Source organism: Pan troglodytes, chromosome 21 (genome assembly GCF_028858775.2).
Source record: "Pan troglodytes isolate AG18354 chromosome 21, NHGRI_mPanTro3-v2.0_pri, whole genome shotgun sequence".
In the NCBI taxonomy this organism is placed as follows: Eukaryota; Metazoa; Chordata; class Mammalia; order Primates; family Hominidae; genus Pan; species Pan troglodytes.
This window is the reverse complement of record NC_072419.2, coordinates 52,801,191-52,817,608: the sequence shown is the minus strand read 5'-3', so window position 1 is coordinate 52,817,608 and position 16,418 is coordinate 52,801,191. Positions and strand designations below refer to the sequence as shown.

At 47.8% G+C, this 16,418-nt stretch overlaps 1 protein-coding gene across 1 annotated transcript; it reads left to right on the top strand.

The window, feature by feature from the left end:
- Nucleotides 1–6,709: 6,709 nt before the first annotated feature.
- OCSTAMP (osteoclast stimulatory transmembrane protein) lies at nt 6,710–16,180 on the top strand. Its single transcript, XM_003954472.4, is given in 4 exon segments — nt 6,710–6,753; nt 10,969–11,971; nt 15,439–15,793; nt 15,796–16,180. Coding segments are annotated over 4 exon segments (1,698 nt in total). The 3' UTR covers nt 16,092–16,180.
- Nucleotides 16,181–16,418: the final 238 nt, after the last annotated feature.

Sequence of the window (16,418 nt, the reverse complement as noted above, 5' to 3'; positions counted from 1 at the left end):
TGGCAGCATGGGAACAAGGAGATGGCAGGGCTGGTACAGAGTCATTGGAATACACCAAGGGCTCATGTCCAGAAGATATGAGAAGCACCCCAACTCAGAAAAGACAAGACAAACAAAACAAAACAAAACCTTGTTTTTGTTACCTGTGGCCGCATAACAAGCCATCCTCAAACTTAGAACTTTGAAACAGCAATTTCTCGGCTCACGTTTCTGCATTTGGACAGAGCTCTGCAGGGATGGCATTGTCTCTGCCCCGTGAGCTGGGAGTTTTGCTAGGGCTGGAAGGTCTGCAATGGCCGCTGACACTTCAGGGTCTCTCTTCATGTGGCTTCTCCAGGAGTCTATCCTGGACCTCTTTACATGATAGTGGCCTTCAAGAGCAACAAAAACAGAAGCTAAAAGGCCTCTAAGGGCAGGATGTGGAAGTCTAAGAACGTCAATTCTGCCAAATTCTATTGGTCAAAGTAGCCCACAGGACTGGCCTGGTTCAAGGGGAAGGAAATAGACTCCAGCCCTTGATGGTAGGGGCAGCATCCACCAGGGACAGTGGGCTGCCGTGTTTGGAAGCCATTTACCATAGCCCCCAAGAAAAAAGTGGACAAAAGGTACGAAATGTCATCCTGAAAAGAGATATCTACATGGCCAACAGGATTATGAAGAGATACCCAAACCTATGTGTTTATAATTTGCAGGGAAATGCAAATTAAAATAAATTCAACAACATGCCAATCAGACTGGGAAAAATAAGAAAAGTGGACAATAAGTCCTGGTAGGATATAAGGAAACAGAAATCCTGTCAGCCCGGCCAGCATCTTGGCAGTAATTAGGGGTATTCATTATCTGTATTTCCTATGACCCAGAAAACTACCTCATGGGTCCTAAGGAGACAGTGTCAAAGGATATTTGTGCCACTGTTGTTTGAGGCCACCTAGGTGATCATCACCGGGGGAGTATTGAAATAAAATATAAAGGAAATACACCAAGGAAAACACAGGAACACACAGAAGTGATGAACTACAGGTACACAGAGTGACAGATTACACACAGACATATTCCAATATGAGTGCCAAACAGATACAGAGTCAAGTAGGTGGAGAAATGGAGGTGGTGATGGTATCGTAAAAAGGAGAAGAAATAAAAATCACTAAACAAGGAGTTCAATAAGCCTCATTGGAATCCTGGCTCCATCTCTAACATGCTGTGTGACCTTGAGCAGATCTCTTTACTATTTTTTTTTTTGAGACTGGATCTTGCTCTGTAGCCCAGGCTGGAGTGTGGGGTGCAGTTATAGCTCACTGTAACCTTGAACTCCTGGGCTCAAATGATCCTCCCACCTTAGCCTACTGAGTAAAAAGGACTACAGGTGTGCACCCCCATACCTGGCTTGTTTTCTTATTTTCTTTGCAGAGACAGGGTCTTGCTATGTTGCCTTGGCTGGTCTCAAACTCCTGGCCTCAAGCAGTCCTCCTGCTTTTGCCTCCCAAAGCACTTTGGGATTATAGGCACGAGCCACCGCACCTGGCCTACTATTTTGGATTTCGATTTTTTCATCTGAGAAATGAGAGCACATAGGTGGGGCCTCAAGAGGAAATAGAAAGCATGCAAACTAGCTAATTTGTAGACAGTTTAGTAAAAGGTCAAGTTACAAGGTGAGCAGAGAGTAGGGGGACCACAGGAAAATTGTGGGACCCCAGTGCTGAGAAATCAGGGAGTGAGGAGTAGAGGAGCACCTCCAAGCCCAAGGCCTCAAGGGAGCAAGCGTCCTGATGGGATCTGGGTCCAGGGACACAGCTGGCTCTTGGTGACTGCAGGAAGGGGTGGGCTCTTCCTCTCCTCCATCCCTCAGCTCTCCTGCTGGGGAGTCAGGGCTCCCTAGAGAAACCAACAAACAGGGTGTGCGCATGTGTGTGTGTGTGTGTGTGTGTGTGTGTGTCTTATCAAGACAGAAGGAGAAAGATTTCTTTTAGGAATTGGCTCACACCATTGTGGAGGCTTAGCAAGTCCAAAAATCTGATGGGGAGACCAGTAGGCTGGAGGGCCAAGAAAGTGCTGCAGTTGGAACCTGAAGGCTGTCTGCTGCAGAGTGTCCTCTTGCTCAGGGAGGGTCAGTCTGTTGCAATATTCAGGCCTCCCACTGATGGATGAGACCCACTCACATTCTGGAGGGTGATCCACCCTACTCAAAACCCACTTACTCAAATGTTAATCTCATCTCAAAACATACTCACAGAAACATCAAGAGTGATGCATAACTAAATCTCTGGGCACCGTGGCCCAGCCAAGTTGACACATGAAATTTTATGTGTTGCACCAACAGGAGCCAGAATGCAAGGGGGGCTTTGATGCAGCCCGTCCAGGTCCACCTCCCGGGTGCAGGGCAGGGAGGAGGAGCATGGGGAGGGGTCTGGAGAAACAAGCTTTGAGAAGAGTAAGGCACAAAGGGTTGACATATCAGAGCTTGCAATCTGGTGCCAGCCCTCAGCCAGGTTTTGTTTGTCCCCTCCCCAACGAGTTTGGTTTTTTTATGTTTAGTTTTTTTGAGACAGGGTCTCGCTTTGTGGCCCAGGCTGGAGTGCACTGGCCTGGTGTGATCTCAGCTCACTGCAACCTCCATGTCCCAGGCTCAGGTGATCCTCCCATCTCAGCCTCTGGAGTGGCTGGAAGTGCACAACATCACTATCATGCCCAGCTAATTTTTCTATTTTTAGTAGAGTCGGGGTTTTTCCATGTTGCCCAGGCTGATCTTAGACTCCTGAGCCTCAAGTGATCCACCTGCCTCGGCCTCCCAAAGTGCTGATATTACAAGTGTGAGCCACTGTGCCAGACCCCTGATGAATTTTAAATTATTATTTGCTAGTCATTAAAATTCAGGAGATTTCACATAAAAATCTGGATTTCTGCTTCTCTTGGAAAGGAAAATACCAGATCTAGCAATATGAGACCCTCTTTGGCATCTGGCAACAATTGTTTGGAGCTGAGTAGTATGTGGAGGAAATCATAAGTTGGAACGTAAACATTCATTAGCCTCAGTCCCCACCACTCTTTAGTGACTTACACTGGCTCTCCTCTGTCAACTCTGTCACTTTCCTGGCTTGTGAAAGCATTTGAATCTATGACCCTTGAATTGCATGATCTGGGAGGTCCATTTCAGCATTAGCGGTCACGGGTTCTAATGGCCTAGAGCAGCACTACCCACTGACCTTTCTGTAATGATGGAAATGGTCTATAGCTGCCCTGTGTGACACAGTAGCCACTTGCTATGTGTGGCTACTGAACATTTGTAATGTGACTAGTTCAAATTGAGATTTGTTATAAGTAGAAAATTGTAATATGAGAAAATAAATGTAAAACATCCTGTCAATTTTTTATATTATTTACATGTTAAAAGGATATTTGTGATATGTTACATTGACTAAAATATTTTATTAAAATTGATTTCCGTTTTTAAAAATTCGATTTTTTAAATTTAAAAAATGTTATATATCAACTTGACTGGGCCATAGTGCCCAGATATTTGGTCAAGCATTATTCTGGATATTTCTGTGAGGGTGTTTTTAGATGAGACTAACATTTGAATCAGTGGACTTTGAGTAGGGTTACCAGAAAAGTTTAAATTATGCATACGGTTCGAGTTGGTGGCTCACATACTGTTGCTATTGGATAGCACCAGCAATATAGGAAGATTTTGGCTGCTTCTCTGTATTCTCAAACTATCTGGACAGTGGCAACGTTAAAGAAGGCTGAAGAATTCAGTGACTCTAATTATTCTGTGCAGCTGGGCACAGTAGCTCACGCCTGTAATCCCAGCACTTTGGGAGGCTGAGGTGGGCAGATTACTTGAGCCTAGGAGTTTGAGACCATCCTGGGCAACAAGGCAAAAGTCCATCTCTACTGAAAATAATACTCTATGGGTCTCTGATTCTGATCCCAGACCAGGCTCTCCAGGAAGATCTGAAGGCTTACCTCTTCCTCTTCCTCTTCTGTCTTATGGCTCTGAATCCTCCACCCACAAATTCCCCTCAACAAAGCTGATTCTATTTTTGATGATTCAGAAGCCCCTTCCGGATGTTGTGGGCCTTGAGGTCAGGCCGGCCTTATATAGACAGAGGTAACTGCCTACATGTACCAAGAAAAGCCAAAAATATATTTTGCCTGTTCACTCCCTATGCCCCGATGCTCCCAAATCTTACATATCCACCAGAGGCCTTCCGGAAACAAACTGCCTGGTCCTTATCCAACCAGCTCCCTAGTGCCTGTGCAGAAACTGGGCAAATGCTGGTGGCTGGCTTCTAGGACTCTTTCTGTCTGACCAGCACAATGCCCTGAAGTTTGCTATGTGATGGGATCCAGGCCAGGGTGGCCTGGTGAGCATCAGAAGTCTCAACAATCAGATGTGAGCAGACGGGCTCGCTTGGCAGAACTGTCATCCCAGGAAGTAGGGAACAGGGCATGAGCATTTACCTATTGCTTACTGAACACTCTATATGCATTATCTCATTGAATCCTCAAACAGTCCTTAAAGTAGGTACTGTATTACCCTCATTATAGCAGAGGATGCACAACTTCAGAGAGGGACAGTGTCTTGCCCAAGGTCACACAGCACAGTAAGTGGTAAAGCTGGCATTTGAGTTCAGGTCTGCTGCCTCCAGTCCAGGGCCCCTGCAGTTTTGGGGGAATAGCTAGACATCTCCTTGCAGCCAGACAGCTAACAGCAGGCCCGACTAAGGCCTCCCGTGGAAGGTGAAAATTGATGCTCCTCATGCTGGCTTTGGCCCATAGACCTGTTAAGATTGGTCTGCATGGTAGTCTTTCATTTAAAAAAAAAAAAAAAGCTGGCATTTACATTAAAAAGAGAATGACTGGCGTCTTTAGAAAAGCTGGAAAATCTGGTCATGGTGGGCCTCGTTTTCAAGGGGCTTTGACCCTCAACTGGAGATGAATAACAGCTGACCAGACAGGAGGGAGTGGGAGGCTACCCTTTGTAGCTCACTGCTATTTGCATTCATCCTGCTTTGTTCATGAGCTAAGCAGCGTGGCCCCTGTGGGTACACAAGTTTGCTGCTGCTAGTCTGCCTCATGTACTTAGTTCTTTGCAGACCTGGTAGCTGGCCTAACATCCTGCAGGGGTGCACGGTCTGGGAAGTGTGTTAGGCCCTCTGAGGGTTCTGGCCACAGGTATTCCATTCAATCGCTGTGTAACTGTAAGAATGTCACTTCCCCTATCCAGGCCGTAGGACATTCCCCTTCAGGCCTGAGAGTGACCCAGGCAACATGTCCTTATAAGGGAAAGTGGCTGTGCCCCTACTGGTCCATCCCACAGAGGGGGAGCCTGGGGGGCTCAGGGGAGGCCTGCTGGGAGTGATGGGGTGCAGAGATGCCGGAGAGGTGTCTGCATTCCAGGTAGGAACTGGCTTTCAGGACAGCCTGAAAGCAGACCTGCAGGGCACTAACTGCAGAGGGTGTGCGTGGGGAATTTACATTATTGAGTACCTACTATTTGCAGTACCAGCTGTACTATGAAGTAATCACGAGGTCTGTGAATTATCCCCTCCACAGCAGCAGAGCCCAGTGGCTAACTGGTATACCCTGAAGCCAGCCCGCTGGTTAGAAATCACGGCAGTACCATTAATAGCTGAGTGGCGTGGTTGGCGACGTAGCTCTCTGAGTCTCAGTTTTCTGAGCTGAAGAATGAAAATAACATCTTTACCATAAAGGGATGTTCAAAGTAAGGGTTCAGTGAATTTGAAGAGAAATTGTTTAGAAGAATGCCTGATACATAGTAAGTGCTCAATAAATGTTAACTGTTATTTTCGTTAACTATTTTTTTTTGAGACGGAGTCTCGCTCTGTGCCCAGGCTGGAGTGCAGTGACGTGATCTCAGCTCACTGCAACCTTGTCTCCTAGGTTCAAGTGATTCTCCTGCCTCAGCCTCCCGAGTATCTGGAACTACAGGTATGCACCACCACAAACCAGATAATTTTTGTATTTTTAGTAGAGACAGGGTTTCACCATGTTGGTCAGGCTGATCTCAAACTCCTGACCTCAGGTGATCCACCCCCATTAGCCTCCCAAAGTGCTGGGATTACAGATGTGAGCCACTGTGCCCAGCCTCATTAAACTTTTTTTAAGGGGAGAAAACCAGCAGAGAGATATGAGGTCACCTGCCCAAGGTCTCATAGCTAGGGAGGGACAGAGCTGAGATTTGAAGCGAGGTACAAATCAGGCTAAAGACAGGAAGGGGGCTGGGGAAGGAGACCAGAGCCACTGCTCCCAGTACTTGGCAGGGGTCTGATTATCACCTGTGAGTCCCAAGAGCAGGGATCAGGCTCCCCTTGGGGCACACAACTATGGAGTGGGAGGGAAAGGGAAGCTGTATGGTTTCTCTGTGCCTCAGTTCCCTTCTCTGTAAAATGGGCTAATTCTACCTTCCTGCTACCAAGATTAGAGACATCACTTGGAAAAGGCTGTCTTTTCCTCTTCCCACACCTTCCACCCGCTCTTGCTTGTGGGCAGAGGATGAGGCAGCTTGCCCAACCCTCTGGGAGGTGGGCCCCGAAAAGGGCGGGACAAGGCAGCCAGGAGAGCTTCATTAAAGAGTGGAAAAGCAGAAGTGGCAGGGATTCCCAAGTCCCAGCGATTCCCCCACTTCCTCTCCACCTGCCACAGCTGCCAGTGACCGCCCGCCTGAAACCACTGCCATTTGGACAGCATGCCAGGCCACCCAGGAGCAGCTGAGCAACTTGTCAAGACCGGGTAGGTCTGGGGACTTTGGACACTGAGGGCTACAGGTGAGAAAACAGCCAGCCATTGGGGGTGATGGATATGAACCCAAATCTTCAGCTCTGCCATTCCTCGGCTATGTGACCTTAGGCAAATCCTCAGTTCTCTGAGCCTCAGTTCCCCATCTGTGAAATGGAAGTAATAATGACATCTACGAGACTGTTGCCAGAATTGAATGAGAAAACACATGCTTAGTACTTGGCAACTGCTTGGCTCAGAGGAAGCACTCACTAAACAGCAGCTAGTTTCCTTGCCATTTTCAATACCCCGTGCAGGAATTGTCATCCAATATGACTTAGGACTGGCTTTCAATCCTTAAAATTGTTTTTATTATTAGCTATTATTCCAAAAGCTACTGTGTTCCAAATATTAATTATATAGGAGAAGGGGGTGTTTAGTCCCAAATTCAAATGCCTTCGGGAGCTGGGAAGGGGTTGCACCTGTGGAAGGCCACCTGGGTGTACAGACAGACCCGTTCATTGATCAGCAGGATGCAGTCTGCAGGGCTGCTCCCCTGTCAAAGGTGGGTAGTGGATACTCAGCTCCAGCTACCTGTTGCAAAGGTGGGAGCTCTAACCCAGATCTTCTTATCTCTCAAGAAAAGCTGGAAACCCAGATTTTAATGTGAAACTTCCTTATTTCCAAATGGGGGCAGCTTACATACACACACACACACACACACACACACACACACACACACACACACAGAGTGGGCCACAATAAAGCACATTTGCATATGATTCAGCCTTTAGGGCTTCAAGGTTGTGACCTTCACTCCAGCCCCACAGGCCTCACTGCATCTCAGCTTCCCACTGTTCTGGTTCTCCCAACTCCCTATTTCCTGATGGTCAGAGCACAGGACCTTTGCACACGCTGTTCCTTCTGTCAGGGATGTCCAACTCCCTTCTTCACCCACAAACTGACACTAGTCCTTCCACCCCCAGCTGGAATGTCACCTCTTCCAGGGAGCCTTCCTGACTCCCAGGTAAAACTGGGTCACTCTCCATCTATCCCACCCCAGTCCAGGCCCAGGCATACTATGCTCAGAATTCTTTGTTAATGAACTTAAACTCTAATGGTCTATTTAAGTCTCCTCAATTAGACTGTGAACTCCTTTAGTGGGACCAGGACTTAATTCATCTTTGTGTCCACAGGGGTCAGCACAGAGCCTGGGCACAGAGGAGACTCGAGTGAAACATTTACATCGTTGACATAAGTATCATCAGAGTAACAAGTGGTGCAGTTTTATAGGATCCTTCTTCTGTGCCAGACCCTGTGTAAACTTCTTTACATGCATTATTTCATTTTATTGTCCCAGAAGCCCTGTGACAAAGGTTTCTGTATTAGTCAGGACTCATTGAGTTGCAAGTGACAGATTGATCTTACACTGCCTGTAGAAAAACAGACATTTCCTAGTGTGTGGTCCGGCATAGATTTCGGCTTCAGGCATTTCTGGATCCAGGTCCTCCAACAAGGCCACTGGGACTCTCTGTCTGTTTCCTAACACTGTTTTCCTTGTGTTGCCTTCATCCCAGGCCGACTCATACTACATGGTGGTCCCCAAGGCTTGAGGCATCCTCCTACCAGCTTAGCTCTCAAGGCAACAAAGGGCAGTTTTTTTTGTCGTTGCAGCAAAACCCTGAGGAAAGCTCTATTGGTCCATCTCCGGTCAGGTGCAATCCCTGCACCAGTCACCGTGGCCAGGGGATCAGAGGTACTTGGATCAACTAGACCCAGTCACATGCTTATCCTTCAAGCTGATGATGGTGGAGCAAGTCAGCAGCTTTGCCTGTAACCAACACAGTGACAGCCTCCCCGCCACCCTCCCTGCCCTTTATAACCATATTCCCGTATAACCTTTCTGCCTGCTCTCACTTAAGATAATGTATGATCTCCAACCTCAAGTGGGCCTCAGTGTTGCCCAGCACATATGTTATTGCCCCAGTTCGTTTGTTCTCCCACTTTCCTGGGCAACCATTTTGTACTTTCTTCTTCCTCTTCAAGCATCCATCACCTCCGCCAGCATCTTACCTTCTCTGCTGACCTTGCTTCCTGCCAACCTGAGCAAACAGAAGCAATCGGTCATGCTACTCTTAATGAATAGTTTTGGAGCACTCACAACATGGCAGACACTATTGTAGGCACTTGGGACATATCAGTGATGAAAACGGACACAGTCCCTGCTCCGGTGGAGTTGACTCTAGTGGTAGGTGATAGCTGATGTGATACTTACCATGTGCCAGAAACAAAGTGACCCCAGGAGGTGCATACTTTTATTGCACCATTTTACAGATGAGACAGCTGAGACACAGAAAGGTTGTGATATGTACCCAAGGTCACATAGCTGGCAAGTGGTGGAGCAGAAATTTGAGCCCAGGCAGTCCAGAGGTCATGCCCTTAACATTACTCTGCTCTGCGTATATCAGAGGATACTTTTCACAGGTGCATACACGCTGCCTGTTCATTCGCCATCATCTGTACCTATTTCCTCTGCTTTCCCACCTGCTATTAAGGATGAACGACCCCTGCTCCATTCTAAGACCAGCCCCACCTTGCATGTTCTCAGTCTCACTCTCTGCCTCCACCCCTACAGGTGTCACTCCAGGGAGTCTCCCCTTTGTCAATGTCTCCCCTCTCGATGAGATCTCCCACCTGCAAACATGCTATAGATTTCCTCCCTTTACATGAATTCTCTTGGTCCAATTTCCCATAGCTACCAGCCACTGCTTCATCTCCCTGCTGTTTTAGTGTAGAAATTACCGGAAAGAGTTGTCTATATCTGTGTTTCCTATTCTTCTCCTTCCCGTCTCTCCTGGACCCAGTCTAGTTGGATTTTGGCCCCAAAAGCCACCGAACTCTCCCTGCCAAGGTCAACAGTGACCTCTAAGCGGCTAATAGGCATTGCTCAGTCCTCATAATTCTTGACCTGTTGGCTGCATTTGACGTACTTGATCACTCCTTTCTCTTTGAAACATTTTGTTTATTTGGCTTCCTAAGCACCACATTGGTTTCTCAGTCTCTTTTGCTGGTTCCTCCTCATCTAAGAGCCCCTAACCTTGGAGCACCTTGAGGCATGTCCTTGGATGTCTTTCCTCCCCAGTGACACACTCTCTTGAGGAATCTCGTGGTGCACATGGCTTTAGGTAGGGATATAAAGTTGGGAGACATCTAATAATCAATGACTCCCAATGTTATAACTCCAGCCTGACCTCCCCTCTGAATTCCTGACTTCTATTTCCAACCACGTTGTCAAAAGCTCCACGGAATGGCTCAACTGAATCTCAAATTTAAGAGTTCTGAACTGAATTCCTCCTCTCTCCCCCTCCACTCAAACCTGTTTTGACCACAGAGTTCTCATCTCAGGAAATGACAGCTTGGTGCTTCCAGTTGCTCAGACACAAAAGCACCTCGTCATCCTTGACTCCCCTCTTTCTCTCACACCCCACAACCAATCAGCCTCTGCAAATCTTGTTGACTCTGCCAACAAAATGTGTTCAGAATCCAAGCTTTCCTTACTACTCCTCTGCCATCGCTCTTAACATAGTGCAAGCCCCACGAAGGTAGGGACTTCTGTTTTTTCATTCCTGTTTCTCCAATGGTTAACACAAAGTCATTGCTTGATAAACACTTGTTGAATGAATAAATATAAGGATGATAGAATATAAAAGTCCCTCACAGGTCAACTAGTTCACCCTCCTCACCCCTAAATTATAGAGGAGACCCTGAAGTTCAGAAAGAATAGAAGGTCCAGAATCATACAGCAAGCCACCAAGACTATTAATTCAACTGAAATCGTTTCTCTTCTTCTCTCTCCTCTTACTCATTCTCTCTCTTTCACCTGTGCTTCTCGCTCCATGACTCTTTCATTCTCTTGGGCCAGTTGCCTTCACAAAACTGTAATAGTGGACTCAAACAGGGCAGACTTTCATCCTCACATCCTCAGGTACTGCATGGGAATTGGGCTCTTCCCTGACAGTTCCAGCGAGAGTAATCCTGGGGAAGGCTCTGATTGGTTCAGCTTGCGTCACGTGGGTATACAGTGACTTACTCTGATGGGTCCACCTGGGTAACTACAAGGGTGGAGTCTGTTAGCAGAGCTTGGTGATGGGTTTGTGGGGCAGGGGCAGTGGACAGACACCCACCCACCCACCTCCTGATAGAGATGCCCTTCAATTTCCTTGTGTGCAGGTGGAGGTCCTGGCACTTGGGGTTCTGGAAGGCCCTTGCCCCACTGCAGGCTGCCTGGGACGCCTTCTCCCAGCCTGTTCCAGCCAGCTGTGGCCAGCTGCTGACCCAGCTCCTCCTGTGTGCCTCCCTGGCTGCTGCTGCTGCAGGTCTGGTTTATCACTGGCTGGCATCCTTGCTGCTTTATCCTCCTGGACCTTCAGCCATGGTGGCCACTGTCTGTGGCCTCCTGGTCTTCCTGAGCCTGGGCCTGGTACCCCCAGTCCGCTGCCTGTTTGCACTCAGCGTGCCCACCCTGGGTACGGAGCAGGGCCGCCGGCTGCTCCTGTCCTACAGCACTGCCACCCTGGCCATTGCTGTGGTGCCCAACGTCCTGGCCAACGTGGGTGCGGCCGGGCAGGTGCTGAGGTGTGTCACCGAGGGCTCCCTGGAGAGTCTCCTCAATACCACTCACCAGCTGCATGCAGCATCCAGGGCTCTGGGCCCCACAGGCCAGGCAGGCAGCCGGGGCCTGACATTTGAGGCCCAGGACAATGGCTCTGCCTTCTACCTTCACATGCTCAGGGTCACTCAGCAGGTCCTGGAGGATTTCTCTGGCCTGGAGTCCCTGGCCCGGGCAGCAGCGCTAGGGACCCAGCGAGTGGTCACAGGGCTGTTTATGCTGGGCCTCCTGGTGGAGTCGGCATGGTACCTCCATTGCTACCTGACAGACCTGCGGTTTGACAATATCTACGCCACTCAACAGCTGACCCAGCGGTTGGCACAGGCCCAGGCTACACACCTCCTGGCCCCTCCACCCACCTGGCTGCTCCAGGCGGCTCAGCTGAGGCTGTCACAGGAGGAGCTGTTGAGTTGTCTTCTAAGGCTGGGGCTGCTTGCCCTGCTCCTGGTGGCCACGGCTGTGGCGGTGGCCACAGACCATGTAGCCTTCCTCCTGGCACAGGCGACTGTGGACTGGGCTCAGAAGTTGCCAACTGTGCCCATCACGCTCACGGTCAAGTATGATGTAAGTGTGATGATGGGAAAAGGGAAGGGAGTCATTGTTTTGAGGGCAGGGGGAGGGTCTGTTAAACCCTTGACTTGTGATTAAATTTGACTTGCCTCCAAGAAATAGTCCTTGAATCATCCATGGGGCCCCATACCATGGGCAGAGGGACTCACCGGATACCCACAACAGCTCTAGGAAGTGGTTTCTATTTTCACTTCCTATTGCAGTTGAGGATGCTGAAACCCAGACACCTTAAAATAACTTGCATCCAAGGTCACCCTTCACAAGTGGCAGCTTGTCCTAGCCTCATTTTCCACATTTGTACAAATTGAATCGATCCTCCTAATCCTACAAGGCTATTGTGTCTTACAATGTGGTATTGTCTTAAAGTACCTAGTAAGCTCCATGGCACAAAAGAGATTATTTAATAAAGAGTGGCTATTATTAATAGCTTACATCTGTCTATGTTGGACTGGAGGAGGACTTTGGAATGGCCTTGATCAGGAGGCATCCAACTATAGCCTTCAGGACAAATCCAATGGCTTCTTGGTTTTGTAAATAAAGCTTTTTTAGAACACAGCCATGCCATTTGTCAATATATTGTCTGTGGCTGCCCTACAAAGGCAAAGTTGAGTAATTGCAACAGAGACTGTATGTCCTGCAAAGCCTGAAATATTTGCTATTTTAATAGTGATATAGAAAATATTTACTATCGACTTATAATCGGATATATTACTATCAGATCAAGAGTTGTGTTTTTCGATCGTTTCTTTTGCCACGGATCTTTTTATTTTTAATTTTTAGTAGTGAGGTCTCACACAAAAGTCCATTGCATAAAACATATCAAAGTGTCAAACTTCGAGCTAATAATATTAACAGTTTATATTTATCAAGTACTTATTACATATTAAGAAAGTGTTTTTCAGACTGCACAAAATCAATTTAATCAATTTAAGGAGTCATAAATAGTGTTTTTAATGAAATAGAATCAACTGGAAAATTATAAGATTACATCTTAGGCAATAAGGGAGTGTATGGTTTTGTGAATATTTTCTTCAATTACAAAACAATCTCTGCTTTGAAGGTACTGTAAAATGCATTTCTTTTCTTTCCTTTTTTGAGACAGGGTTTCACTCTGTTGCCCATGCCAGAATGCAGTGGTGCAGTGGTGCAATCACAGCTCACTGTAACCTTGACCTCCTGGCTCAAACGAGCCTCCCACTTCACCTACCTCTGCCTTCCAAGTAGCTGAGACTACAGGCATGCACCACCACCACCCAGTTAATTTTTATTATTTTTTTTTAGAGATGGTGTCTCACTATGTGGCTCAGGCTGGTCTCAGACTCCTGGGCTCAAGCATTCCTCTCACCTCAGCCTCCCAAAGTGTTGGGATTACAGGCATAAGCCACCATGCCTGGCCTGTAAAATGCATTTCTTACCATAGGTCACAGTAAAGAAATGTGTCAGGCAATGTTCTAAGCATGTTCCCTGATTTACTCTTTTTCACCAAATCTCAGATAGTCATCAATTGCAAGTCACACCATTACTTTATGTATCCTTAGGGCAGAAAATGCTACCAATTCAACCTTGACACAATGCTTTCTTATCATTTAGAATTTTAATTGTATTTGTATAAAATAGTTCACTTATTATTTAACATAGGTTTATTTTGCCATATCTTTCTCGCGTATACATAAAAAGAAAAATAGGGGGCTGGGCATGGTGGCTCTGCCTATCTATAATCCCAGCACTTTGGGAGGCCGAGGTGGGTGGATCACCTGAGGTCAGGAGTTCAAGACCAGCCTGGCCAACAACATGGTGAAACCCCATCTCTACTGAAAATACAAAAATTAGCCAGGCATGGTGGTGTGTGCCTGTAATCCCAGCTACTCAGGAGGCTGAGGTGAGATAATCGCTTGAACCTGGGAGGCAAAGTTTGCAGTGAATTGAGATTGCTCCACTGCATTCCAACCTGAGCCAGCAAAACTCCAAAAAAAAAAAAAAAGGAAGAAACGAAGAAAGAAAGAAAGAAAGGAAAGAAAGAGAGAGAGAGAAAGAAAGAAAGAGAGAGAGAGAAAGAAAGAAAGAGAAAGAGAGAAAGAAAAGAAAGAAGGAAAGAAAGAAAGAAAGAAAGGAAGGAAGGAAGGAAGAAAGAAAAAAGGAAGGAAGGAGAGAGAGAGGGAGGGACGAAGGAAGGGAGGGAGGAAGGAAGGAAGGAGAGAGAGAGGGAGGGACGAAGGAAGGAAGGGAGGAAGGAAGGAAGGGAGGGAGGGGAAGTAATCTGATGGTTTTCCTAAAACATTCAATCTGACTTTTCTGAATGACTCTGGCCGAGGAGTCAGTCTCTGAGGCTTTTCCTCCAGTATCATTCTCTGTGCCTTCCAGAGCCCCGGTGATGCCCCACCATTGTTTCCAGCATTTTCTTGCAAGCTGCGGGCCCTCACTCAGCAAGTTTTGAGGCTGGCACTCTCTGATCCTCTGGGAAAGCATAAATTGTCCAGGCCCACTCATTGCTTTCACATTATTTCATCTTTTCTGAAAGCTTTGGGAGTTTCTCCTGCATTCATTTGAACCATTTGGGGTGTGGCAAGCTATCCTTCTGCACCTGGGTTAGTGCAGAATCCAACCCAGGTTGGTTCCAAAGTTCAAATGGTGAACTTCTTTCTTCCCTGCCTCTCTAGATACCATTCTTCCTCACCTGGACATACCTATGGAAACTGTCCAATGCTTATAAGCAGGACACGGGGACCCACCTTGGCTGAGACTGATCCCTGGGTTGGCAACATGTAACCCATGTGTGGCTTTGGGCTTCCCATCTTTTTTTTTTTTTTTTTTTGAGACAGAGTCTTGCTGTGTTGCCCAGTCTGGAGTGCAGTGGTGTGATCTCACTGCACCCTCCCCTCTCGGGCTCAAGCTATTCTCCTGCCTCAGCCTCCTGAGAAGCTGGGATTACAGGCACGTGCCAACACACCCAGCTAACTTTTTGTATTTTTAGTAGAGACGGGATTTCACCATGTTAGCCAAGCTGGTCTCGAACTCCTGACTTCAAGTGATCCACCCGCCTCGGCCTCCCAGAATGCTGGGATTACAGGCGTGAGCCACTGCGCCTGGCCACTTCCCATCTTTTAAATTAGGCTCTTCCTGGGCTCGACCCATAGAATTGTGTATATTGGATGGAATAGGACATCTAAAGTATTCAGTAAGGACTCAGCAAGGAGCAAACATCCATAGACAATTTGTTTTCTCTAAAATATTCTGCTCAAAGATACTAACCTTAGTAACATTTGTATGGTGATTTTTATTTGGCAAAAGAACCTGTTTCAGACTCCTAGTCTCATTGGGTCCTCCTCAAACCCTGGGAAACAGGGGTTATTTCTGTAACCATTTTGCAGATGAAGGCAGGGAGAGCTGGACAAGCCTCTTCTAGAGGTGGGGAGTGGCCAGAGAGGCCCTCAGTTGACGCTGCCTTTTTCTCCTTTCCCAAGGTGGCATACACTGTCCTGGGCTTCATCCCTTTCCTCTTCAACCAGCTGGCCCCGGAGAGCCCCTTCCTCTCCGTCCACAGCTCCTACCAATGGGAGCTCCGCCTCACCTCCGCCCGCTGCCCACTGCTACCCGCCCGGCGTCCCCGCGCAGCTGCCCCGCTGGCCGCGGGGGCCCTGCAGCTCCTGGCGGGCTCCACGGTGCTCCTGGAGGCCTACGCCCGCCGCCTGCGGCATGCCATCGCCGCTTCCTTCTTCATAGCCCAGGAGGCGAGGAGGGTCCGCCACCTGCACGCCCGGCTCCAGCGAAGACACGACAGGCACCAAGGCCAGCAGCTGCCCCTAGGGGATCCTTCCTGCGCCCCACACCCAGACCTGCCTGCAAGCCTCCGGCATGGATAGACTACAGGCTGGATGCCTTAAGAACCGAGAGCAGTGAGGGAGAAGGGAAAGAGCTTTGGAGTTGCAGAGACCTGAGTTGTAATCTTGGTCCTGTGCCGCCTCCCTGTGTGACCTTGGGTAGGTCACTTCACCTCTCTGAGCCTCGGTTTCTACATCTGCGTAACGACCGCATATTTACCATTGATGTGACCTACTTCCCACGCAGGGATGTGGTCAGGATGGAAGGAAATACTGGGCATGATAGGCCTGGATAACCGGTAAAGAACCATGCAAAGGCGAAGACAAGGAGTGCAGAGACAGCTCATGGTTCCTCCAGGCTGGTTGGCGATCAGGCTCATCTCATCTGCACCAACTGCTCTACCTGTTAGATGGAGACCTTGCATCATGAATTTCTCGAAATGCTCCTGGAACTTATTTATATGCCTCGAAATCCTCTAAACTCATTTATAGTAACCCATAGTTTTAATTTTATAAATAAACGTATTTATTAAATCTTAGATTATGTTATTCCTCTGCCTCAAATTCCTTCAGGGCCTTTCCATTGCCAGGATTAGATTTTGCCAAATTAAAGTATAGGACAC